The sequence below is a fragment of the Montipora capricornis genome, chromosome 11 (assembly GCF_036669925.1).
Source record: "Montipora capricornis isolate CH-2021 chromosome 11, ASM3666992v2, whole genome shotgun sequence".
NCBI classification, from domain to species: domain Eukaryota; kingdom Metazoa; phylum Cnidaria; class Anthozoa; order Scleractinia; family Acroporidae; genus Montipora; species Montipora capricornis.
This window is the reverse complement of record NC_090893.1, coordinates 14,635,162-14,660,161: the sequence shown is the minus strand read 5'-3', so window position 1 is coordinate 14,660,161 and position 25,000 is coordinate 14,635,162. Positions and strand designations below refer to the sequence as shown.

General features: G+C 40.0%; 3 protein-coding genes across 3 annotated transcripts in view; 1 reads left to right on the top strand and 2 right to left on the bottom strand.

The window, feature by feature from the left end:
• LOC138024940 (DNA-directed RNA polymerase I subunit RPA1-like) overlaps positions 1 to 563 on the bottom strand; it is a 54,306-nt gene extending 53,743 nt beyond the window's left edge. The window contains exon 1 of the mRNA XM_068872139.1: positions 154 to 563. Coding sequence (XP_068728240.1) covers positions 154 to 518 — 365 coding nt within the window. The 5' untranslated portion in view covers positions 519 to 563. The remainder of the gene's footprint in view (positions 1 to 153) is intronic.
• Positions 564 to 646: 83 nt separating this feature from the next.
• On the top strand, positions 647 to 16,811 carry LOC138023647 (DNA mismatch repair protein MutS-like). Its single transcript, XM_068870689.1, has 11 exons — positions 647 to 745; positions 3,179 to 3,511; positions 5,030 to 5,258; positions 5,901 to 6,491; positions 8,191 to 8,492; positions 10,038 to 10,281; positions 11,435 to 11,684; positions 12,332 to 12,418; positions 12,906 to 13,049; positions 13,952 to 14,154; positions 14,625 to 16,811. The coding sequence occupies exons 1-11, from the start codon at positions 705 to 707 to the stop codon at positions 14,982 to 14,984; spliced, it is 2,784 nt and encodes a 927-aa protein (XP_068726790.1). The 5' UTR covers positions 647 to 704; the 3' UTR covers positions 14,985 to 16,811.
• Positions 16,812 to 17,287: 476 nt separating this feature from the next.
• LOC138023648 (methyltransferase-like protein 27) overlaps positions 17,288 to 25,000 on the bottom strand; it is an 8,712-nt gene continuing 999 nt past the window's right edge. The window contains exons 2-4 of the mRNA XM_068870690.1: positions 24,546 to 24,669; positions 22,673 to 23,051; positions 17,288 to 19,909 (exon numbers count right to left, since the gene is read on the bottom strand). Of these exons, the coding sequence (XP_068726791.1) occupies positions 19,710 to 19,909; positions 22,673 to 23,051; positions 24,546 to 24,650 (684 nt within the window). The 5' untranslated portion in view covers positions 24,651 to 24,669 and the 3' untranslated portion in view covers positions 17,288 to 19,709. The remainder of the gene's footprint in view (positions 19,910 to 22,672; positions 23,052 to 24,545; positions 24,670 to 25,000) is intronic.

Sequence of the window (25,000 nt, the reverse complement as noted above, 5' to 3'; positions counted from 1 at the left end):
TCACCCTTAAACCGTGGAAAAGGTCTGCCAGGGCGGATCTAGGGTAAATAATGACCAGTTTCCAAAACAATGAAAAAGTTGTACATGTATATGACTGGACAACAATCATTGTTTATTGATTTGCCGAGGGTTTTAAAACCTTTATCTCCTTACCTGAGAAAAACATGACGCGCGACTCTGGGAATTAGAAGATGACCGCATCGAAAACAAGATGATTTCAAAATCTTTTGTAAAACTTTGAAAAACAACGGATGATACACGGGAAGTGGCAGTTCCAAATGTCCAAAATGCCCAGGACAGAAAATGTAGTTCTGTGCACAAGTACCGCATAAGTCATCTTTATCGGTTGGACCGAGGGCCGGATCGTACAAACCTCCGAAATTTGGATGTAACAACTCGTCGAAGGTTTCCGGATTCGTTATCTTTTTAACGCTAAGTTTCTTTAGCTCTTCAGGCGAATACAAAGACAGTCTGAGACCTTGTAGGTAATGGAAAGGCACAGAACCCGTACCAAACATTTTTGATTTTGCACCAAGCCGAGCAGAACTTTTTCACCACGTGTGAGTACAGGTCTTTTTATGTATCATACATCGACAATATGGTCCATATGATAACAGCCTCTGAGCCAATAATATCTCTGCTTCGTAAACAATTAAAAATGGCGGGACAGCAGAAGAATTAAAGTAACAGGTTCCAATTCCACGATGTTTCGCAACCCGGTTAGAGCTGCGAAGCTACTTTCTAGGTGAGTTTACATTCAGTTTGTAAAATGATTAAAAAACTTAGTGCTTCTGATATGTGCGACCAGGATATTATGGCGAAAAATGCTGGATTATAATGCGCACGTGTCTCATGACAAATGTCACAACTTCCACATCCCTTGGTCTTTTCCAAGGTTAAAAAAACACTTGACGTAATCCTTACCTAAATCCAACCCTAACCTTACTATTGTTTATGCATCAATCAATTCCAGCGGTCCCCCCCCCCCCCCCCCATCCCCCCGGGCAACCGAGGGGAATTTGCTCAAGTTCTCAGTCCAAGGGGTGCGGAATTAGCAATTTTATCGGGGCCCGGGGGCTGGGCATTAGCCTACCCCGGGGCAACCCCCTGGCATTTGACACACATGTTTTCGAATTAACATGGAAGATTTTATCGGAAAAGACGAGGCCTTTGTTAAAGACTGGCTTGTCCATCACAGGCTCGAAAAACTTGTGGATGTTTTTAAAGGTACGTTTTCTCAATTTTAAGTATTTCTTCATTTATACTTGTAAGCATATGAATATGTAAAAGCGACAAGGTGAACTAATATCACAAAACAATCACTGACGTGAAGACTTCGTAAACACAACTACTTCGCATTTCACATTCAAAACTAGCCTAGCAATTTTTAAATTCAAGAAAGTGGAGTTAAAATACAGAAGGTTTGCGAATTCAAATGATGCGATCTTCAAGACAAATCTTGCGAGCTTAAAATGCGATTCATCATCATTTAAAATGTTGTGATTCTTTACAGCGACAAGGTGAACTATATTTGGTTTATCAAAAAACGATCACCGACGTGAACACAGCTATTTCAATTCCGCGGGGGCGGGGCATTTGCCCTCTTTCTTCGTCCCCACGCCGGGGCATTTAGATTTGCCCTTTTTTTCTTTTTTAATGCTAATGCCCGGGGGTTAGCCCGGGGGTGGGGGGGGGGGATGGGCACTGCTGGAATTGACTGATGCATTACAATGTTATAACAAAGAAGTAGTTGGCATTTATGGTAGGTTACAATCGAACACTTCCTGGTGTTTATCACAACAAGAGTGAATTAAATAAGAGTGTTGATATATCACTTTGTGGCCTTGCCCCAGTGCAGTCACAAATGGATTTATTTTGAGATACACTTTGCGCGCGAAACAAGCAAAGGGCCGTCAATTCTAACCAATCAGAAGAAGCCATATCATACATGACTGCTTCTGCCATGTTTTTTTCAGGGACATGACAACTGATTTTCGCAGGAACGGGTACATGTATTCTAAAAATGGACTCATTTGTGACTGTGCTGGGGAGGCCATCCATGCCATAACAACACTCTTATCTAATTCACTCTTGCTCACAAATTAATATTAAGCTTGCATCTGATTGGCTTCATTTCTGGGCACAAGTCTCTAACCAACAAAATTTAGGGACCTTAAGCACGCACATTTTTGAGACGCGGATGGCAACCGGAAGTGATCTGTTTTCCCTTTCAACTTGTCTTCACTCAACCACATTTATAGTGCTGAGTATCGTTTCTCCATTAGAGATGATTAGTATAAAAATCTTGGAGACATCACTGTCCTGGCACGTGTAATGTTCTCTCCGGTTGCCGTCCGCGTCTCAAAAACGCACGTGCTTAAGCTCCCTATTGATTCACTTTTAGTACAGACAATGCAGTCTAGAAGGGGAGAAAGGAAGCACTGTCGTGACAGTGATAATATTAAAGGGGGAAAGTGGTAATTCTTGGCTTGCATTTGCAATGGTTAGACAGCCATGTTGGTGTACAAAACAAAAACAACAAAAGCAAAATGTCGCTTGCATTTTGCATAATAGTAGAGCCAAATTTGCAAATATTTTTTTTCGCTATTCAGCACACCAACATGGCCGTCATGAGCAAGCCAAGGATATAAACTGAACCTTTGCACTGGAGAGACGACAACCTCTTTTTCCAGGACCTCCCCCTTGCCTTCTGGGCTGGGGCAGCCCCAAGAAGCCAAGGGAGAGGTCGTGGGAATGTAGTTGGAGAGAAGAGCATAGGGGATCTTGTTCTTGAAAGAACAATTCAGAAGAAAGATGTCAGGAAGTCAATAGACCATTTTACAGTTCTCAGTGCTCAGTTACCAGGGCTTTGAATAAAAGCGAGGCAGGAGTTGACATTGCTTTGATACAAGACTCATTGCTAATGAGTTTCAATTTACATAAGAAAGGGCAGTGAGGTTTGTATCAAAACAAGGTCAACTCCAGCCACTTTTATTCAAAGGTCTGATAACTGAGCACAGAATTGTAATATGTTCTGTTCTCAAAGCACATAGGGGATAAGAAAGAAATAGTTGACACCTTGCATATGTGAATTGAGTATTCTGTAACCATTTTACATCTCATATCTTGAAGTTCCTTTGTTTGAATTGATTTTTTTTTTTTTGTTTGTTTTTTTCAGCATTGTTGGGTTGAAAAGCCTTGATCAAATTGAGCTGACATTGACAACCCATGCAAGTGTGTCACACCTAAAGATGCCTGGCCTTTCAAAACAATACTTGCAAATCAAGAGCAAGTATCCTGACTTCATTGTACTCTTCCAAGTTGGTGACTTTTATGAAATCTACAGTGACGATGCTGTAAAAGTTGCAGAAAAGACATCTCTTCGAATCTCTAGGAATCCCAATGTTAATAGGCTCATGGCCGGGTTTCCTGTGAGGTCCTTAGATAGCTGGCTTACAACGCTTGTTCAACAAGGTTTTCAGCTTGCAATCTGCCCTCAGCAACCCAGCAAGTGAGTGCATCCCATTGATATACATGTAACCTGTGTTATGTAATATTGTTGAGAAAATTATGGTCAATCAGAAAAGTCAACTTTGTCCGAGAACGTTTTGTCCCCCTTATACATGTATTACATTTCTTTACATCCATTTATAAGGCATATATCATAAAAAAGATTGACAATGTTACTTTGGATTGGGTAGTTAAACAGCTACCACCTTCCAGTGGATAATCTTCATTATTAAAAACTGGATCATTGGATAATGCAATACCATGATCTACAAACACGGCAAGCATATGCGTGATTTTTTGGGCCTTATTTTTATTATAGTCTAGTTTTCTATATTTTGGGGACTTTTTAAATAAAACAATTATTCCACTCGCGCTTGTTGGATATGAGATGATTATAGCCAACTCGGCGCTACGCGCCTCATTGGCTATCTATCATCTCATATCCAACGCGCGCTCATGGAATAATTGTTAAATATATGCAATGTTTGGATGTTGTCTGTAGAGATTTCGGAATATTTTAGCTTAGAAAGAGCAGGGATAATTTGCAGAACACCGAACACTGATTGGTTAGCTTTCAGCTTTCTTTTACATAGCTTATTTGCATTTACATCCGCATACCCAGTCGTAAACATACATACAAAGAATTATTCGGAGTTCTTGCTCAATAAGTAGAGCACCCAACAAGTGTTACGTAGGTCGTATTTTAATGCCCTTTCCCAGTTGCTGCCAAGCAACTAGCTCAGTTATCATTTCCACATGCTATCTATCATCTCATATCCAACATGCGCTCATGCAATACAGCTGTAATTGTTAAATATATAAGGCAGTACATGTGACTACAGTACAAGCTTAAGAGCACGAGAACTCCTCATGGTTTTGCCCACACACACTATTTCCGAGAGGGTCCACAATTTAACGCACCCGATCATAACGCAACATTGTGGTTCTTGATTAGTCATGTTCGATCTACTACATAGCCAGCTTCAAAGGAATGCCTCCCATCCTTATCCTTTCTTAAAATTAAAGCTGTTGTCAAAGTAAGCAGTTATAATCTGTAGCAGAACTTTTTTTTTTTTCGTTTGATCCTCGATGAACACGCAGGGTCAAAATTGTACAGTGGCATCAAGTGATGATTCTTGAATCTGGAAATCTTTGATCTTAAATACATCTAATTCTTAAATGTTGTTTGTTACTAGTTAGTCTGCTTTGGGTTAAATGGTAAGGGTCGAACAGGGATGGCACAGTGGTGAGAGCACTCCCCTCCCACAAATGTGGCCTGGGTTTGATTCTCAAACTAGATGTAGGTGTCTTATGTGGGTGAAGTATGTTCAGGTAGTATAGTTTTCCATAATTTACTCAAAAACCAACCTTAACAATTATGAGTGATTTTATTTGATTTGATAAATTTCTGTACAGTTACCCCAATCAGTGCACTGGCAGCTCTACCTGACACTTATAAATAAAGTTCATTATCATTATTAATCTCTTTAAACAATGAAACTATCAAACTTTATTACAGGACACCCACTAATTCCCGTTTAATCCACCGCGAAGTTGTGCGACTGGTCACACCAGGGACCCTTCTGGAACCGCAGAAACCAGATGCCAACTATCTGATGAGTATTGCCCAGGGACCTGATTCTTCTCTCGGGCTGGGCTGGCTTGATCTATCCACTGGAGAATTTCATCTGGGTGTGTCATCTCTTGAAAACCTAGAAGAGGACTTGTCAAGGGTCAGCCCTGCAGAGGTGGGTGTGGTGCTAGAGGTTTTGTTTTTTTCTTGTCACCATGCAACACATGGTGTGTGTATGTCACCCCTCATAGCTGACTAGTTAGAGCAGATGACATAGTACTGGACTACCCTATGAAAGAAGAAAAAAAAATTAAAAACCTCAAGTGCTTCCAAGGAGAGAGAGCTGCCTTTGCTTGGAAATCACAAAAGTCTTCAACAGCGACATGTAGAGTATAGAATAACTTTATCTGCCCCCTTTTTTGGAGTTAGATAGTGCTGTCGTATTATTAAAAAGGATAACTTGCAAGAAGGAATCAGCAGTAGCTGGTTATTTTATAATCACCCTGTTAGATACTTTGGCTTTATTGGGTGATGACAACCAAACGATAGGCTGTGTCTCACACAACGCTCATTCAATAAAGAGCCCACACACATCAATTCCACTCACTCTATTTTGATACTTCTGCCAGTCGGTTCTTCAATGACCAAGTTCTAGATTGGATGGGAGTACTCGCAGTCTTGCTGTGAACACAGACCTCTAAGAATCTACAGTAAGGGATTAGGTCCAAGTATAATCCTATTTTTGATAAGCTGTCCCTAGCAATAGTTAGTCAACCCTTAAATGCTAGCAGTACTTTTTCTTGATTTCTCCCAACAGGTGTTGATGGCTAAAGACCATCTCGAAGATTCCAAAGTAACACACAATCCCAAAACAGGGATGACATCAAAAAGGTCTCCACTGGAAAAAGTTAAGGACTTCCACCTCACTCTTGTTCCATCGGAGTGGTTCAATACAGAAGCATCAACGCAAACTGACAGCTTTGCGCCAGAACTTTTCTCATCCATGATATCATCGCAGTTTTCGTCATTGGAAAAGGCTGCAGGTGCTGCTCTCTTGAAATTTGTGTCGTACACCCAAAGACATGTTGCACCTCTTGTCAGCCATCCTTCCAAATTTTCACATGGAACCCACATGGCCATTGACTCCAACACAAGGAGAGCGTTAGAATTGACCAAACCCTTGATGGGAACGGACAAAAAAGCTACCTTGTTTGGAGTCATGAATAACACCACCACAGCATCAGGACAAAGATTGTTGTATTCTCGTTTATGTGCACCATCGACAGAATTGGATGTCATCCAATTGAGGCTGAATGCTGTCGAGTTCTTTTCTATCAACAGGCCTCTTGCTGAAGAGCTGAGGAAAAACTTGAAGATTTGCCCAGATATTGAACGTAAAATGCAGAGAGTAAGTGATGTAGACGAAAAGCTTAAATTCTAACTACACTACAATGAGCTTCGAGTGAAAGTGTATTTAGGATATGTCAGACAGCCGTACAGATGCAAGACAATCCTACTGTAAAAACTAAAGTTAAATATAATCTTTAAATTCGTGCTGCACTACATACGAAAATCCACTAAAAAAACTTTCCTTTAGACGTGGCCAAAAAACATTTGGAAATGTATTCCTCGTGTAATGCAGCAGCACAAAAGCCCGAGGAAAGGGTGGCCATAATTAAAACAGGACATAATAATAAAGTAAACTGACCGGGAGACTGACTGACCTAGAATGACCTAAGTCTCCCGCCAAAACTGTTAAATACCCTTAAAGTGCCCCTGTGATAAAAAAAACCACTTCCTTTTTCCTTCAGATTTTGAAAGTGTGTTTGCTTAACACCTGACTGGCAAAAGTTTGAGCTTTCATTTTTATCCAAAGGCCGTTTACTTTGAGTGTAAGTTTTGGATTTCACGGTCCGCCATTACTCACGTTCAAAACTGACCGATTGGACCTCAGACGGTTGGATCCAGGGAAAAGTGACGTCAGAGGCTCACTAGCTTAAAATTTCAGCGTGTGAACGCAGCTTATTATATATGCCGAGCGTGAGTTTAAAAGTCTGAAAGCCCAAAACCCCCGTGCTGAATATTAATTCTGCGGCGTACACACGTATTGCATTCTTAAACTAGTGAACCTTTGACGTCATTTTCTCCTCGATCCAGCTCTCTCAAGAACATAATGTTAGTAATGGCGGACCATTAAATAGGAAAATTACAGTTAAAATAAAGAGGTGTATTTTTGAAATCAAGGCTTAAAACGTGGGTCACTTAGTGTTTTGTTAACATAGTTTTGAAATCCAAAGAAAAATATGAATTGATTTTTTGGTCACAGGGGCACTTTAACTAGTCCCGTGACACCCCGCGAGCCTTTCCATCGTGCAGTCAGAATATCAATTTCTGACTAATTCATTCAGTCATTCAATCATCAGAAATTAGACTTCCTCCCAGCATGAAAACTCGGTTCTGATAATTATGAGAAACATAATATATAGATTTAGCCAAGCCTAAAAGCGGAGCTCCTGTATTATTTATTTTTACAATAAGTTTACCTGGCTTGAGCCTGCGATCCAATCGAAAACCAGCACCTGGGCCCAAAACCGATTTCAGCTCATAGCATCCAGGATGTAGGGCCATTGTTGCAATAGACCAATATTGTCAAGTTAGCTAGAAAAGAAATGAACTTTTTGGAGATGTGAGTTGTATGATTTCACAGTGAAACTAAAGCCCAGCCAAGTTAAGAGTATCATTTTAAAAAAATAAACGAACTGTTCACAAAAAATATGAATCGGCGCCCGAATAGCTTAATTAGATAACGCCATCAGTCTGTTAAGTGGAAGGTCGTGGGTCTCTGCACATTGCTCAAAGCGCTCTAATAAGCATTTAAATGAATTAGCAAAGACTATAGGCCATTTCCGAGTTCGTGTCTGCCTCCTCTTCAAAGCGAGTCTAAGTGCGAAGTTTTTGTGATGGTAATTAGTTCTACTTTACATATGAATGAAACCTAATTTTCACAACAAACACTTCGCACTAAGACTCGCTTTGAAGAGGAGGCAGACATGAACTCGGAAATGGCCTATTCGCCATGTGTAAATGCTTTGTATGTTATTTTAAAGGTTGCGACTGGAGTTGCCAACTTAAGCGACTTACGCGCCATCCATGGGGCCATGGTTATTTACAAGAACATTGTTTCACTTGTACATAACTCTTACTTTGAGGCCAATCTTCGGGTGATTGATCACCTATTTATGGCGGATTTCGACCAGTTGGATGGTTTGTATAATGAGCTGGACACGGCTGTTGCCCAAATTGTATCAGAGAACAGCATGATGGAAGGTTATTCAAATACAGCTGACGAGATTAAGGTGAAACTAGATGAAAATACGAGAGAAGTAGAGGAGTTACGGGATCTTTACAGGTATGCTTTAAAAAAGTGGTCCTTTGTTATTTATTTATTTATTTATTTATTTATTTATTGATATTTTATCACAGGTAGCCCAAGCTCGATGTGTGAGCATCTGTACTGTACTATATTATATTGTGCAAGATTAGAAATATAATGATTTGTATGGGGAAAACGTTTTTTCTCATTTGCTTCAAGAGCCATCGAATGAGGCTTTATTCACAAGCCGCGTTACCGAAACCGTTGGAAGATCGCTTAGCGACCCGGCCCAAGACTCACGATTAGTCACCATTGTGTCGCATTGACCAATCGCGGGTCGCTAAGCGATCTTCCAACGGTTTCGGTAGCGCGGCTTGTGAAAAAAACCTCATCCGATGGTTCTCGAAGCAAATGTTTGCAGATATTGGCTTAATTCCTTCTCAGTGTACAAGTGGCTCGAATGAAGGGGACGAATGGGTATCGGAGGTATCGTCCGTGATCTACGTGGAATTTCGAGGTGATCGAAGCCTTGGGAGCGAATTTATGGCCCTTTTCCTTGAGTGATTCCGTTCAGCGGCTTCGTCTCGGCCCCCAAGCTTGGAAAAGAATATATAGAGGGAAAAGAAGAGGAACCAAAAACCACTTAAATCGCTCTGAATCGACCCAGCCTGAAACCGTACCAGAGAGACACAAGACTGAAGCAAGGAAAGATTTTTTTTTTTTTTTTAAACTGATCGTAAATATTTTTTTGTAATTTTGAGAAAAACCGTTTTCCCCATACAAATCCTTACATTTCTACTCTTGCATAATATAGTACAGTGCAGATACTCGTACATATATCGAGCTTGAGCTACCTGAGTGTGATTTTATACTAGTGAGTCAAGAATCCTTCTCACAGCTTTTGCTATGCTATTTCTGGTCAAAATGAAATAATTTCACATTGATTGCATTCAAATGGTTTCTACATAACTTTTTCATGACATTATTAATTAAGGAAATCGTCTGTCGCCATCGTCATCATCATCATCATCAAATTTGCTCATCTCCCTAACAGGGAGTTTTCCACCTTTCAATTATTACACTACATTTAACCAACGCACTCACGAGATTTTAAGTAACACGCTTAATAAGGGTTAGGTTGATGGCAGCCGCAACACTGCTTCAAAGCTACTGATTCCTTTAAACGACTTCTCGTTTTCAATTCACGAACTATCTATAACTATTTCTGGCGACTGATGCCCAAGAAAGGGTCATGGGTGAACACTTGAAAACCATGTTTTTGTGTGCTGGGACTCGCTTGAAGTCGATAAAGATATATTTTGGGTAATTTTTTTTGTTCTAGAGTTACTTCAAGTCGTGAGAGAATTTACGTAGAAACGATTGGCGCGTTCAAAGGTCAAATTTGTTGAATTTTGACTAGAAATCGTTATCAATGCCTTAGCCAGATCCCCATTCATACCCCCAGCGATGTAACCAACGACGAAAAACGGATATCAGGAAAAGCTACCGGTAGTTAGTCAAGGGTGCTGCCTCAACTAACACCAGATTTTTGCTGTTCGCTGGTCTCATTCTGTTTCGCAGAGAGACGCTGAATATTCCCCGGCTGGTTATCAACGGCCATAAGTCATTTATAAGAGTTGTGGAAATCCCTATAACGAAGACGGAATTACTAAAAGAAAATCAAGATTTCGTGTTTTTGGAAGCGACGTCAAGTAAAGTTCGTTACAGTACTTTGAAACTACAGGAACTAAATGCAAGACTCAAAGCTTTGCAAGAGGAGCACGAACGGGTTCAGAGAGCTTTATCTGAAGATCTCTGCAATCAGGTGTGGGAGAAATCATTGCATTACTTTGTTTATTTATACTTGGAAGCGCTTGTAGGATTCATCCATAATAGTTATCATTAGTTTAAAACTGACTGAAACGTTTGATGCGCTAGAAAAAGTTTCAGCTGAAAGATTGCGAGGTCGTGACTTGCTACGTCACGCATTAAATTAAATGTCACCTGAGGCCCGTTTCTCGAAACTCCCGAAACTTTACGGGCCATTTTCGGGTGTCACAATTCCCTTTGTATCTCACGAACGGAGAGGATTTAAGTCGTCAAAGTTCACATTTATTTCTCCTTTTGTTACCTTGAAAACACGTTAAACGATCGGTTTTCCAAAATAAGCGGTTGGCCGCCGTTTCACAAATGGCTTTTCGGGCCCGAAAAGTTTTCGGGACTTTCGAGAAACGGACCCCAGCTGGCCTTGGAACTTTGATAACCAGATCTCAAAGTCATAGTCAAATGAAAAGTGATCGAAAATTTAGGAGAACAGACCTTATTCGCTTGTTGCTTTTTTTTTTTTTTCCCCAATACAGATCATGTGGCGGTACCAAGGAATTTGATCCTTTGTCTTGTTTGTTAATAAGAGTGCATGTAAGCTTGACTATGTCCGACTCAATCGCGACCCCAGAGCTCCTCTCTTGACTGAGGGAGAGCAGAGCTCTGGGAACCCTTAAGCAAAGTTTCTTCTCATTGGTTTTCGTGAAGAACAATCAAAAGCGTCTCTAATTGGTGGATTCATGTTTGCAGGAGGAGTGAGCAGGCGCCGTGGGGTTCAAATAGCCATTGTTTGGCTATGAGAAGCCTACTGCATGCGCATGTTCTCCTACATAGAGTTTCCCAGAGCCTTGGGTCGACCCGAGGCTCTGGTGACGGGAATGTGTCCGACTTTGAAAGGAACTGAGTACCCTCTTGACTATTGTCACATGATCTAGACTGGAAAAACGACCTTTACAAGCGAATAAGGTCTATTGGAAGACAAAAACACTGTGTAATCACTTCACTTCTTCATCTAAAACCCTCCCGCCAAATATATATAAACTCATTTCATTCCATATCCAAATGTGTTGTATGTATGCTATGTCGAGATTTCAAAGAATAAGTATTTGCACTTTTTCTTTTTTTTTTTTTTTTTGCGATTTTCGGGTACTTAGGTAACATCCCATGCAGAGCACCTCAAGCGACTTGCAATTTCAATGGCCGAATTAGACGTTACGACCTCGCTTGCGCTACTCGCTTTACAGAGAGGTTACGTAAAACCTGACGTTAAAAACCATAAGGAATTTCAAGTCAAAGGAGGGCGACACCCAGTTGTGGACATGCTACAACCCAACAGCTTTGTTTGTAATGACTGTGAGCTAGGAGAAAGAAATGTTTGGATTGTGACAGGACCAAATATGGGTGGTAAGTAGTTCAAAATCCCGGTAAGCGCCACGATATGAGTGAGATCAATGTTTGCGCATTATTTGCGCAGTGTTGACGAAGTATTGGGGCAATATGGTCAGTAGATTAAACACCCCGATATGAGACCGATATTTGCGCATTATCGGTGCAGTGTTGGCGAGTCATTGGGGCAATATAATCACAAGATTAATGCACAATTTAAACATAATGTTTACAAGACATGCAACGCAAGTTCGACATTAGAGCAATGTACGTCGTTCTTAGTGCAACATTAGCGCGAGAATATAGGAAGAAAACTTAGGATACCGCCACTATAATGTGGACACTTCTGTTAAGGAAACATGGTTTGAGACGTCTGATTTTCTTTTACCCCCATTCCGTGTGACCGCAACACATGTCTGTCATACGGCCGCTCTGTAGAAAAATTCGTCCTCAATAATGTTACAAGGTAACAGACGATGAAAAAAAAAAAAGGAAACATACAGAAAGAAAAAAATTAGCACTTCCTATCCCCCAGCACCACATGTTTTTCTTCGATAGTCCACCCACCCCTCTCCGCTTACACATGCTATTTAGGTTCCAGGGAATACCGTGGTGACGTGAATCATCGTTGGAATTCGTTTTGAATAATATTTGCTATTTCCTAGGAAAGAGTACATTTCTTCGTCAAAATGCATTGCTCGCCATCTTGGCTCAAGCTGGTTCGTTTGTTCCGGCCCAAAGTGCCGAAATTGGTATGTACATAAATAAGTTTTCGCTGGGGAAGTCTTATCAGGCAGGTCGATGAAAAAAAAAAGTTGCAGAAATAAACACATTCTTTGTAAGTGTAGCGTTTGTCTTTCCTTTCGTGAAGAGGCCTCTTTTCTCCATTTTTAGGCAAAAGACATCTCCCCTGCATGGGTCGAGATTCGCTTTGATTCAACCACCCTCACGTATCCCCTTGTACTTGTACATATTCATTGCTGGAATTTGACATCTTCAATTCCCACGACCTGCTCCCGTCTGACCTTGCAGCTCAGTCGGTAGAGCAGCGGTGATCTAACCCGAAGGTCGTGGGTTCAATTCCCACCCTGGTCAGAGTTTTTCTCTGTCCTTGAGTGGGCCCATTTTCATTAGTAGGGCTAACGCTCACATGGTGTACATGGGTAGAAAATAGCACTTCACGTCACCCTCTCATAGTTAATTCTGATTTTTAGACCGCTTTGATTTTCATTATTCTAGGAATTGTGGACCGTGTGTTCGCGCGAATCGGAGCAAGCGACAATCTGGTACAGTATCAGTCAACTTTCATGTCGGAGATGTTAGAAACAGCCTTCATCCTGGCAAATGCAACGGAAAAATCGCTTGTTGTAGTCGACGAAATTGGTAAGGAGAAGACATCGAGGCGGTCACAGTGCGACCTAAGGGCGCGTTCGAAGTTATTCTGGAATAAGAGTAAACGAGATGATAACCTCCATATTTTTCTTTGGATGTAAATTTGGGACTTCAAGATACCTCCATAACATTTTATCGGGAAACGATATGTATTCTGATAGTATCAAAATTCTCGCAGGTGTAATTTTTAGAAGCAAACGTTCGTATTCTTAGTTGAGGTCAATCGAACACAACCTAAGATTCTCGAGAATATAGCCGTTTTCAAAAAAGCGTTGCAATGTCAAATTAATAAAGGAGTTTTTAGTAACGAAGACTTCACTGCAAGATATCTCTTCGCGCTATCTTAGCATTTCGCGATATTTCCGCGTTTGCTGGTTTCGCTCGTTTGTCAGTACAGAATCAGAATTAAACAAGTATACTTTCTAAAATAACTCAGATAGTACGCGTGCTTCGACTGGTCAATAGAAGTGTTTGCAAGAGCGTATGTAAACGTGGCTGTCACGTCATTCCAGTTTACCAGTTTACCAGTTTCAGCACTTGGACTCCTTCAATTTGACTACTGTCTGTTTTGCTGTTATGTGGTCTCATCGATCAGTAGTCCATTCAGAAGATTACGCCAAGCCGACCACATTGCTGAAGGAAAGGCCAGACCACAACACCGGGAACTACATGCCCTACTCTTTTCGACTAGTGTGTGGGATCTTTAACGCCCCACAGAGTTTATGAATATTGAAGGCTGGTGAGACGGGGCATTTATTTGTCTGCGTGTGTTGTGATTGACCAAAGTATTCGCGTTCGTTTTACGGCGCTAAGTCGACAACCACTGCACAAACACATGAAAGTTTTTTTCATTTCTTTCTGTTAAATTGTTGCTTTCATTTTTTTCCGCGCAGGCCGTGGAACGTCTATGCTTGACGGCCTCTCGATAGCTTGGTCAGTCATCGAACATCTTCACAGTGCCATAAACTGCCGAACGTTAGCTTCCACTCATTACTATCAGCTTGCGAAACTAGCAGATATTCTACCTCGTGTGGATTGTTACCACGTGACTGCTAAGAAGGACAGGGATGGAATCAGCTTCACTTTCAAAGTCATTGTAAGTAACGCAAATCCTGCCCGACGGCTAAAAGATTAATTAACCTTTTTGAGGTATTTATAAAGCGTGATACTTAAACTTAAGTTGCTAAAACTTTCATCTGTGAGCTGTTGTGAAGAGCAAGAACTCTCTGGCCTTCCGTTGAAATAAACACTCCCTGGTCTTGCGTAGAGATATGTCCAGGTTTGACCCTAATTAGATTCACGCGGATTTCAATAAGCGTCTCGAAGTGTCCCCTTGCTCTTCTAGCCAACTTTAACATCGCTTGTGTCTCAGAATACAGACAATTTATGTCACAAAGTGTCCCCCAAATGCTGCTCTTTAAGTGAAGATTAACTGCTGCATTTACCCAAAGCTCAAAATAACGCTAACCTTAGGGTCAAACCAAGACATAAGTGGTTCTTATCCAACTTCTTAATACACCAAATAATAAACGTTAATTTTTTTCTATTATTTATTTATTTTTTTAGCATGGGTGTGACCACAAATCGTTTGGAATCGACGTCGCCAAGCTTGCCGGAGTTCCTGCGCTGGTTGAAACTCGCGCCAGAGAAATTCTTAACAATTTAGAACAAAATGATAGCATTTATGAAGACACTTTAGAGGTGAACAAAATTGAGAAACGAAAGGAGAAAAATTCGGTGGGAAATTCAAGTGATTCGGAAGTTTCTCAAGGGGTTGGAATGCCAACAACTTGCACACGGGATTCTGAGGTGGAAACCGAACTCACTAAAGCAATTTTATTGCTAAATCCAGAGTCTTTAACTCCAAGGAAGGCTTTAGAAATAATTTACGACTTACAAGCAAAAGCACGGAATAAGAGCCCATAGAAAGTTGGTTCACGTTGGAATGTTACTTTGACACGCAAAATGTGTCACGCAATGGGTCAGTTTCCAATCGTCACCGTAGGATTGGGACAAGTGCGTAATGAAGGCTAAGGCTTTTTAAAGTGAACTGAAGCTGTATTCTGTCAGTTTGTAAAAACAGGATGACGTTTCAGACCATTCTGACACTCTCTGGCGTTTTACACAAAGTGATATTCTCAACCTTTAAGTGGCGTACACGAATGGGAAAATAGGCATTTGTTTTGAACAGGAAGTAACAACATTTTAGTTTTAACTAAACGCACCGTGGCCGTTTTCAAGAATCTTTTTTTGGAGTGTAATTTTACGCAAAAGGAATACCGGGTTGAATCGGAATATTACTTTGTGTAGTTCTCAGGAGATGCCTTCCCTCACGTTGACCGAAACAAAAGGAAATGACGTGAATATGACCAAAACATCAACCCAAATGCTTCCAATGACAATCGAAGCTATAACCTTCCGATTTCTCGTTCGAGAGCTCAACCACTGAGTTATATCAGACTTGAGGAAGCCAGGTCACTAAGCTAGATTCGGGTTGGAGCAATAGGCCTTTTGCAACAAACGATCACATGATACAAAATCCGCCATGCTGGAGGGCAAGCTCATTATTATTCCCCTACTGGGACATTAAAACAAAGAGACCTAAACCAGTCAAGCTTGACTTGCCTTTGTTTTGATGTCCCAGTGGGGGAATAATAATGAGCTTGCCCTCTAGCATGGCAGATTTTGTACCATGTGATCGTTAGTTGCAAAAGGCCTATTATAGTCCATTTTAAAGTTGTGCTTAGTTACCTGGCCTGTGAATGAAAGTGAGGCTAGAGTAGACCTTGTTTTGATAGAAACCTCACACTGTCTTTCTTATGTAGATTCTTACTAATTAGCATAACAACAACATCATTAACATAACAAAAGAAGGAAGGTCTGTATCATGACAAGGTCAACACCAGCTTCACTGTCATTTAATGGCCAGGTAACTAAGCACACAACTGTACAGCGGTCTATTATACATTTCTTATACTGTCAACTTTTTCGTCGCAACTGAAGTCGTTATTTTGTCGCGACGTAAATCACATGTGCGTGTAGTGTACATTCTCCAAGGTACACATTTCGCGATCAATTCTTGCCCAACCCTTGTGAGAAGTACAAGTCGTTTCTACCTTCTGCAGCGCTCCTTGACAACGCTGTGGCGATTTTTTTCAAACGTTGCCTGGCGTTACATCTATTTTGAAAGTTGTGTCGGAACGGTTTTTGTCTTCAGCCAATGAAAATGTTCGTGCAACCTCGTGATCTTCGTGTGATAAGCGACGTTCACACAGAAGGCAAAGCAAGGATGATTAAAAAATGTGCAGGCGCAATTGTAGTCAGCTATGAAGGGAGGGGCTGACGCCATCTTGGTTTGAACTTCAATCAGGGTGGTATGGAATTAGTGTTGATGCATGATAGTGTTTTCGTTCTCCCGATTCTCATGTAAATTCAAGAAAATGGGGTTTTTTCATTTGTGTTTGCAGTAGTTCTCACGTTTATACCCTTTCGTTTTAATTTGACGTTGCGTCGCACGTGTGAATCAGGCTCTATTTTCGCAAAAAGAAATTATTTTCCTCTTAACCAGCCGATGACTTTTTTTCCCCCCATACTTTTATTCCCTTAGACCTAATCTTTGTTCTTTAATATCTACACCTCAAAAACACGACAGAATGAAAATGTATTCTCCGTCAGTCTGTCGAAACCTTTAAGTCAGCGATACCTTTCTAAAAGCTATGCATGTACTAAAAAAATAAACTTATCCATTCTAACATAACAGTATACATGTACCTCTTTTTTTTTTCTTTTTCAAATCAATTAGGCCAAAGCTGTTTTTTTCTTTTCTTACAAAACCGTCGCGTAAACCAGTGAAATCAAAATGTGCTTGAAGAGCACATATACAATCCTGGACAAAATTGCTTTTAAAATACGCATTAAAACATTTTAAGAACACTTCTCATGTCGTAAATCTAATGACTTCCCTCCCCTTTGGTCTTAACCCAATGTTGAGACATGGTTGGGTTCAACCTCGTCCCCAGGGTCTCTTCTTGTCCCTTCCTTAAGAAGAGAGACCCTGGGGACGAGATTGGGTTGGGTTATAAGCTCCATAAAACAATAATATCACTGGCTAACAAAAAAAAAAATGTGCCATATATTTTTTGCGATATTCTGTGTAACAACGACGTGGAATCACCAAACTTTGAGATTTTGACGACAACGCGAGCACACAGATGGCCGTGAACCTTTCATTATATTTTTTTAAACTTTATTTCGCAATAATCGCGAAAGATTTACGACAGTGGAAAGTTATATTTAAAGGTGACGTTTTCGACGACGTCGCCGTCGAAGATCATGCACTAATATATAAATGGGCCTTATTCGCGCGGCGGTCATATCGGCCATAGACAATAGATTTCGTACCACGAGCCTCGAGTTGAAATGTTTGGGAACGAGTTTCGGTGGGAAAAAACAAAAGTTTACAATCCCTCGATCGCGACTTAACATGGCCGCCGTGTGATTATTGGCCCATGCCGTGTCACCATGTGAGTAAAATAATTGTAGGCATCTATTGATAGTTAACGATGTCATTAAGTAAAGTACGATCGTCCGGGTGAGTGTAGTCCTGAGGAGGACTGTTTGAGATGACATTGACTGACGTTTCGACAACCTGAGCGGAAGTCATCTTCAGAGTGAAGTTATTTGTGTAACGTCAGTAGATACTATAAGAACTCCGTTACACAAATCACTTGACTCTGAAGATGACTTCCGCTCCGGTTGTCGAAACGCAAGTCAATGTCATCTCAAACAGTCCTTCTCAAGACCCGGACGATCGTACTTTACTTAATGATGATATGACTCCTGGGTTCAAACCATGATTTACAGGTTCACGATGTATTTCGCATGTGAGAATGATAACTGAGCTAGTTGCTTGGCAGCAACTGGGAAAGGGCATGAAAAATTCGACCTACGTAACACTGGTCGGGTGCTCTTCCTATTGAGCAACAACTCTGATTAACTGTTTGTATGTTTGTAAACGACTGGGTATGCGGATGGAAATGTAACTAAGCTATGCAAAAGAAACCTGAAAGCTAACAAATCAGCGTTCGGTGTTCTGCAAATTATCCCTGCTCTTGCTAAGCTAAATTATTCCGAAATCTCTACAGACAACACCCAAACATTGCATATATTTAACAATTATTCCATGAGCGCGCGTTGGATATGAGATGATAGATAGCCAACGAGGCGCATAGCGCCGAGTTGGCTATAATCATCTCATATCCAACAAGTGCAAGTGGAATAATTGTTTTATTAAAAACGCCCCCAAAATATAGAAAACTAGACTACAATAAAAATAAAAAGGCCCAAAAAATCACGCATATGCTTGCCGTGTTTGTAGATCATGGTATAATGGCTCATAACCCATGATGGCTTAGCCAATCAAAACTCTCGATTTGCATTATCTAATGATCCAGTTTTTAATAATCCATATTATCCTATAAATATTACACATTAGCCAGTCAGAACGAAGCATTGTCTACGAATACAGAGCGGCATTTATTCGATTTCCTATGAATACAGAGGTATTTCATAAAACGTTCTGCCCAATCAGATCACTCGAAATTTGAATCTTTGAGTCAAGTGACAGTAGTCAGGAGTAGAAGTAGAAAACTCGTGTAGCTAATTTATATTCATTCCCTGCCATTATTTTTATTCTTCCAACATGTTTTGTTAAATCGGTACATTTTAGTCCTATAACGTGTGATTTTTCCAATAAAATTGTTGTCGTCATGATCTGCTTGGTAAGCGTAAATTTTGGCTGAATGTGAAACATTTATCAGGGGCGAAGCGTTCTTTAAGCAAATACGCACGTGTTATTACGAGGACGGAGGAGGATGAGTCAATGAGTCATGAGTCAATGGACTCACAGTCAATATAGCAATAATTTGTTGATTAAGCCTAAGCCCTCGTTTCAGTGATAAGGCCTAAGCACTCTCTGAAATTTTAGCTTTCATTTTATGGTTTAATTAACTTCACTAACTCATTGACTCATTGACTCATAAATACTTGACACTCGGTTATTACAGATTTTGAGACGCTCGGTTATTACAGATTTTGAGACGTCTTGCCCTATGCTTGTAAACTCCCTGTTTGTGTTGTAGCTTGCTGACAACTCTAAAGATGGGTAAAATAAACAACTGACTACATGTACTGCATTTTCCTTCGCATTGATTTATTGAAATGTCCTTCGGAAATAGTCGGAAATGGCATTTGCGAGAACCCAAATTTCAAAATTTTCTGCTTTGCAGGGCCCCCGGCGCTCGAAACATTCTTCGTGTGCTTACACCTTCAACATCTCGAGCTACGCCCCTGTTTATAGGATAATATGGTTTGTATTTGTATACAACTCACCTAAAGCCTCGTTGTATACAATAAAGCCTAAAGCCTCGTTGTATATAATAATTATTGTAATACAAATAACATTTAAATTTCAAGTAAAATATTCAACCTTATTCCATAGGAAACCATTAACTAAGCAGTAATTAACCCATAACCGATGTATAGAAACGGTACCCCTTGTTCGGTAAAAACTATAAATTGTCCACTTGATTATGTAAGCAGTAACCTCCATCGATGTTCGTAAGATGGCCCAGCTTTCATATAATTACAGTTTCAGCTATTTTTTAAAACTTTGTAAGTTATCAAGTAACAATCCCTGTGTCTTTCTTCATGTGGATTGGAGTACAGCTCACGTCGTTCTCTCTTCACAAGGCTCCATATCCCAGCTTTCTCCATCTCTTCAAACTTGGTGCTGTAACCAAGTTCCACTGGATCAAAGGAGTCGACACGGATCGTGAAAATAAACAGACCTCCTAAAAGATTAAAAAACAAGTCAGATTTATAAACTGATTATGACTCGGGTATGCTTGGGAAAAATCCAAATTTGCCTCAAAAGAATCGAGCTTATGACTTGCCGATTTCCACTACTAGGTCGGCATTATCAAAATGTAGCATTTTCGAGATTTTTGTAAAAGACATGGTGAATTATCCTCATTATATATAGATAGAGATTTTATTAAATTCTCAATTGGTTGGCTTTCTGAGGTTTTGATTGGCTCAAATTATGATGACCTTGTATGGAAACTGATTGCGCCAATAGTTTTTGTGACACTGAAACGAGATAATGTCGTTTTGTAAAATTTAAACAGTTCAGAGTTTTCATGAAATTTAATAAAGCAATTATTGCACTCGCGCATGTTGGATGTGAGATTGGTTATAGCCAATGGCTGTCGAGATCTCATGGAATAATTGTCAATTGACTCACGGCATCAGCACAGTCTACTGTATTTGTAGCTTTTGACCGCAGAGCCCAGGACGTATGAATTTGGGTTGAATTGGGGTTTTTCAATCGCCAAGTGTGATTGACAGTCTCTTTGATGATTTGAAAATAGTAAAGCAACGCCGTGCACTTTTGATTTTAAAGTGGAAAGCTTTTGTTATTTTCGCCAACAATCGAAAAAGATGACTTCTTAATTGACTAACATTTGTATGGGGAAAAAAATGAAATCTGGTGTTGTCAAACAACAACTTTAAGTACATGTAAACGCATTGACCAGAGTAGCCATTACAATTTCGAGTTGGTCACTGCCATGTTCAAGGTACTATTACCATCATTACACTTTTAGAGCAGTACAGATACAAATTCATGGTTGACGGCAAAAACAAGTGCCGGAAATAGAATGTTTTCTCTTGACGTCACTGCGGTTAAGATTCATCCTAAGGTGGGTGTTAAAGACGGTGTTAAATACAATAGGACACTAAGTCCACTACAAGGTATTTACACCCCCCCCCCCCCCCCCAAAAAAAAACACTTGGGGTCCCTTCTTTTCAACTTTACCTTGAGCTTTAGCAGCGACGACGGGAAAGGCAACGAGAACGTCACCTCAAAACATAAATTCTCATTATTCTCATTATATGACAAAGGTGTGCCAGTTTCTCAGGAATGAAACCGTTATGAGCGGCGCTTAATTTAGGGGAGAAAATTAAAATGTATCGTCAAGTGCTGACGTTCTTCATAAAACCTTAAATATAGCTATTGTCTGCTATGTATATAGCTATGCTCTATTGTCATGGAAACGTTTTCTTTTGTTTCGGTGGAAAAAATGTAAGGTTACTGATCACGTGAGTGAAACACTCTATAGAGAGCTTAAGCAAGGACAACGGCGACGGCAACGACAACGTCAAAGTTTGCATATTTATTGCATATTTATTGCATATTTATTGCGTGCTTTGCACGCACTACACGTGCGTTTTTCACTTTTGTCCATTTCTTTGCCGTCGTCAGCAAAACAACATCGTGAAGATTTGAGGTTTTATGAAAGACGTCAGCAGTTCTTCTTGAAATTTTCATTTCCCCCCTAAATTAAGTGCCGTTTCGAACACTGTCATTTTTGGGGAACTACCACACCCTTGTCATATTAAAAACGCGAATTTATATTTTTAGATGACGTTCTCGCTGCCTTCCCTAATAGAGGGTTTAAGATCTAAGACGCGACGGCAACGAAAACGTCTCAAATTTTGCATATTTAATGAGCAAAAACAATACCTTTGCACGCTCTGCATGTGCATTTTTTCATTTTTGTCTCACGTCTTCGGCAAATCTGCGACGTAAAATGACCAATTGTCAAGTTTTATGGAGAACGTGAAAACAAGGCAACGAATTTGAATTTCCTGTCGTAGTTTCAAAACCGCACCTCCTAATTCATTTCCTGGAAAGTTGCTCTAGTTTTTAGAAGTTAGACAAACCGACATGACGACGAAAAAGATTAATAAACCTGAACTTCCAATGTTAATGACGTTTTCGTTTTACCGTCGCGTCGCTGATGATGACGTCGATTATGACGTCAATAACTACTCTTTCTTTGTCCTTGTCATAAGTTGTAATAAGGGCGTTTAATTAAGGAACGACGACTTCTATAGGAACGACGTCACAAGACAATAATTGGTCAAAAGAGAAAAAACAAACAACCATGTCGCACGCATTGTAGCACATATGTTTGCGGTACACTGCATAAAAACGACGTAAAATCATCAAAGGTGAGGTTATGACGACATGAAATCTTTATTGTCTATTTTTACGCTGAAACCTCTCGCACCAATTTGTTTTCAGGATACTTTGCCCACATTGTGCCACGAGATAAACGAGATAAAATACATGTAATTGCAAAAGACTTACGACAGTTGACGCCGCCGTCGTAGTCCTTGTTCCTTTTAAATATTTGATTGTGTTCCCATGTTCCCCAAAATTACCTTCAAACTTGTTCCCAGCATTTTTATCCCTAAATTTGTTTTAAATTGTTTTTTTTCTTTTTTTTTTTTGGTTGCCTAAAACATTTTGACGTTCCTCTGTTCCCCAGTTGAAATTAGCGATGTTTGCTTGTTCCACAAAACCCCTGGGAGAGCCTGACCTTTTTAGGAAAACTTGTGGAGCCTCGATCTTTTTCTCTTTCATTCCACACGTATTTAACTTACTTACTTACTTACTTACTTACTTACTTACTTGTATCTTTATTGAAATCAATTTCCCTAGCAGTAACACTCTAACTTTAGAAAACGAAGTTCGTTTTACGACTGACCTGGTCTTAGGTGACGCACACACTCATACAGTGCCTCAGGCTTGGCCTGTCCATAGACAATTGTTCCCCCGCACAAGGTGATGTCATATTCACCAGTCTTAATATCTTCAATGCGGTCCTTAGACAAATAACCGCAAATGAGCCGCTTGTAGACATTCTTTGATGCTGCCAAATCAAGCATGTTCTGAGACATATCCAAAGCATCGATGTTTCTATAACCAAGATCAACCAATTTTTCGCCAATAATCCCAGTGCCTGCGCCAGCATCGAGGATCCTTATTTCTTTACTGGCATCAGGAAAGACGTCTTTTGACTTCAAGGCTTCGTTGAAAGCCTCAACGCACAGGGCGTGTGCCTTGTAACCATGATGATCCGAATCCTGACAAAAAACATCAGCATAGTAAATAGAGGATATTACATGACTGCGCGGGGTTACGAATTTTCGTATCCCCAAGCGGCCATGCAATGATCTGTTTATTATATACATTTAGATATTGATGAAATGTCCAGATTTAAAACAACTTGTTTTACTCATTTTCGAAATGATGAAAAAGTGGTCACCAACTGCTAAAACTCACATGTTGTGTAACATGAAACAAGATATGAAAGTTATGAAAAACAAATCATGATAATGTAAAATTTTGCAATAAGAATGTTAATGTAGTAAGAGAAGAAATATATTAAAGCACAAAAGTATCTTACAATGAAGAGGAAGCTCGTGTTCATTACCATGACGACACCTACATTGTATATTCTCAAATGCGAAAGATAAAAATAATGTTCACTATGCGCAGTGAAGATATGATTTTTCAGTAAAAGGAAAAATCCTGGTATTTCTTAAGCATCTATATAATAAATCCCTATTTAGCAGATAAACACTAGCAAAAACAATTGAGTTCTCCAGCGGATAGTGATTTATCCAGTGGATACCGCTATCCACCCTCGAACAACTGGTGCCTGGAGTAGCAAGGGACTGGATTTTGTATCACGTTTGCAACCATTTTGGCCCCTTTTTGCCAGAAAATCACAAAAGCATAATTAAAATGACAGCAACAAATCTTTGCGAAATGGCAAGAAATCTAGAAATAGGGAGTAAGGCATCTGTCCCTGCAATGTCCTGCAGGCACCATTGCATGGCTACAACTTTGCAAGATAACCATGAGAGTGGCCCCTGTACCTTGAATTTGTCTAAAGTATATTTAGCCACAAGAATAACAATAGCTCTTGAGAAGAAAAAGGTCCAGAATGGGAAATGGGCTTTCCTTTTTAAAAAAAACACTATTAACAATAAATAACAGTCTCAACAGACATATGACTATTTCTGGAATTTGCTCTTCCTCAGAAGAACCACCCCCACCACAAATTGTGCTATCTGCTTGCTGGCTTTCAAAATTCATGGGCTGTTTAGACCCCTAATTTTAATTGATCCGAAAAGGATCAGATAAATGTCCTCTATTAGCTGAAAAGAGACACAATCGTTCTTCCTTTTTATAAGGGAACCTCTTTTCTTAAAAGACCTCACATGACCACTCCAGGTATACTACGATACCTTACAGACACATCCAACAAACTCTAAGTCCTAGAGGTTCTTTACTAAGGCTTGGCACACCTATTCCTCTGGTTTCTTTTTAAAAAATTGTGCAAAGCACCATATAGAATGTTAAAGGTTTAAGTTAAGAATTGTGACATGGATATTGTAATAATAACAATAATAATAATAATAATCATCATCATCACAAATATTTGATTTTATCCACTGATTTGATACACCGAACTTTCATGTTTTACTTCACATCTACACAGCACCACAGTTACTTCAGAAATGGACCCCTTCATTCATCCCTCATAGTAATCAACCCCATCGCATACATACCTCCTCGTACGTTGCGGCCCACTTGTCAAAAGTTCTCCTAGCATCATCTTCACTTGATTCAGCACTTAGTTCTTGTATTCCTAAGATTCTTTGGATGCTTGCCATGATGACAACCCCTTGAAAGCTGCACGAAAAAAGTACAAATATTATTTTAACAATTATTCCATGAGCCCGCATTGGATACGAAATGGTAAATAGCCAACGAGGCGCGTAGTGCTGAGTTGGCTATTACCAATCTGATATCCAACAAGGGCAAATGCAATAATTGCTTTATTAAATTCTCAACCATCGGTTCTGCTAAATTTTATTTAAGTTTACATGTGTAAGAAACGTGACTTCCGGGCACCAAAAATTTTATGCTGAGCGACATTTGCTACATTCATTTGAATAACATCGGCATCGTTTGAATAACGAGGCATAATAGGAATTACTAATAGCAAATGAAATGCTGCGAA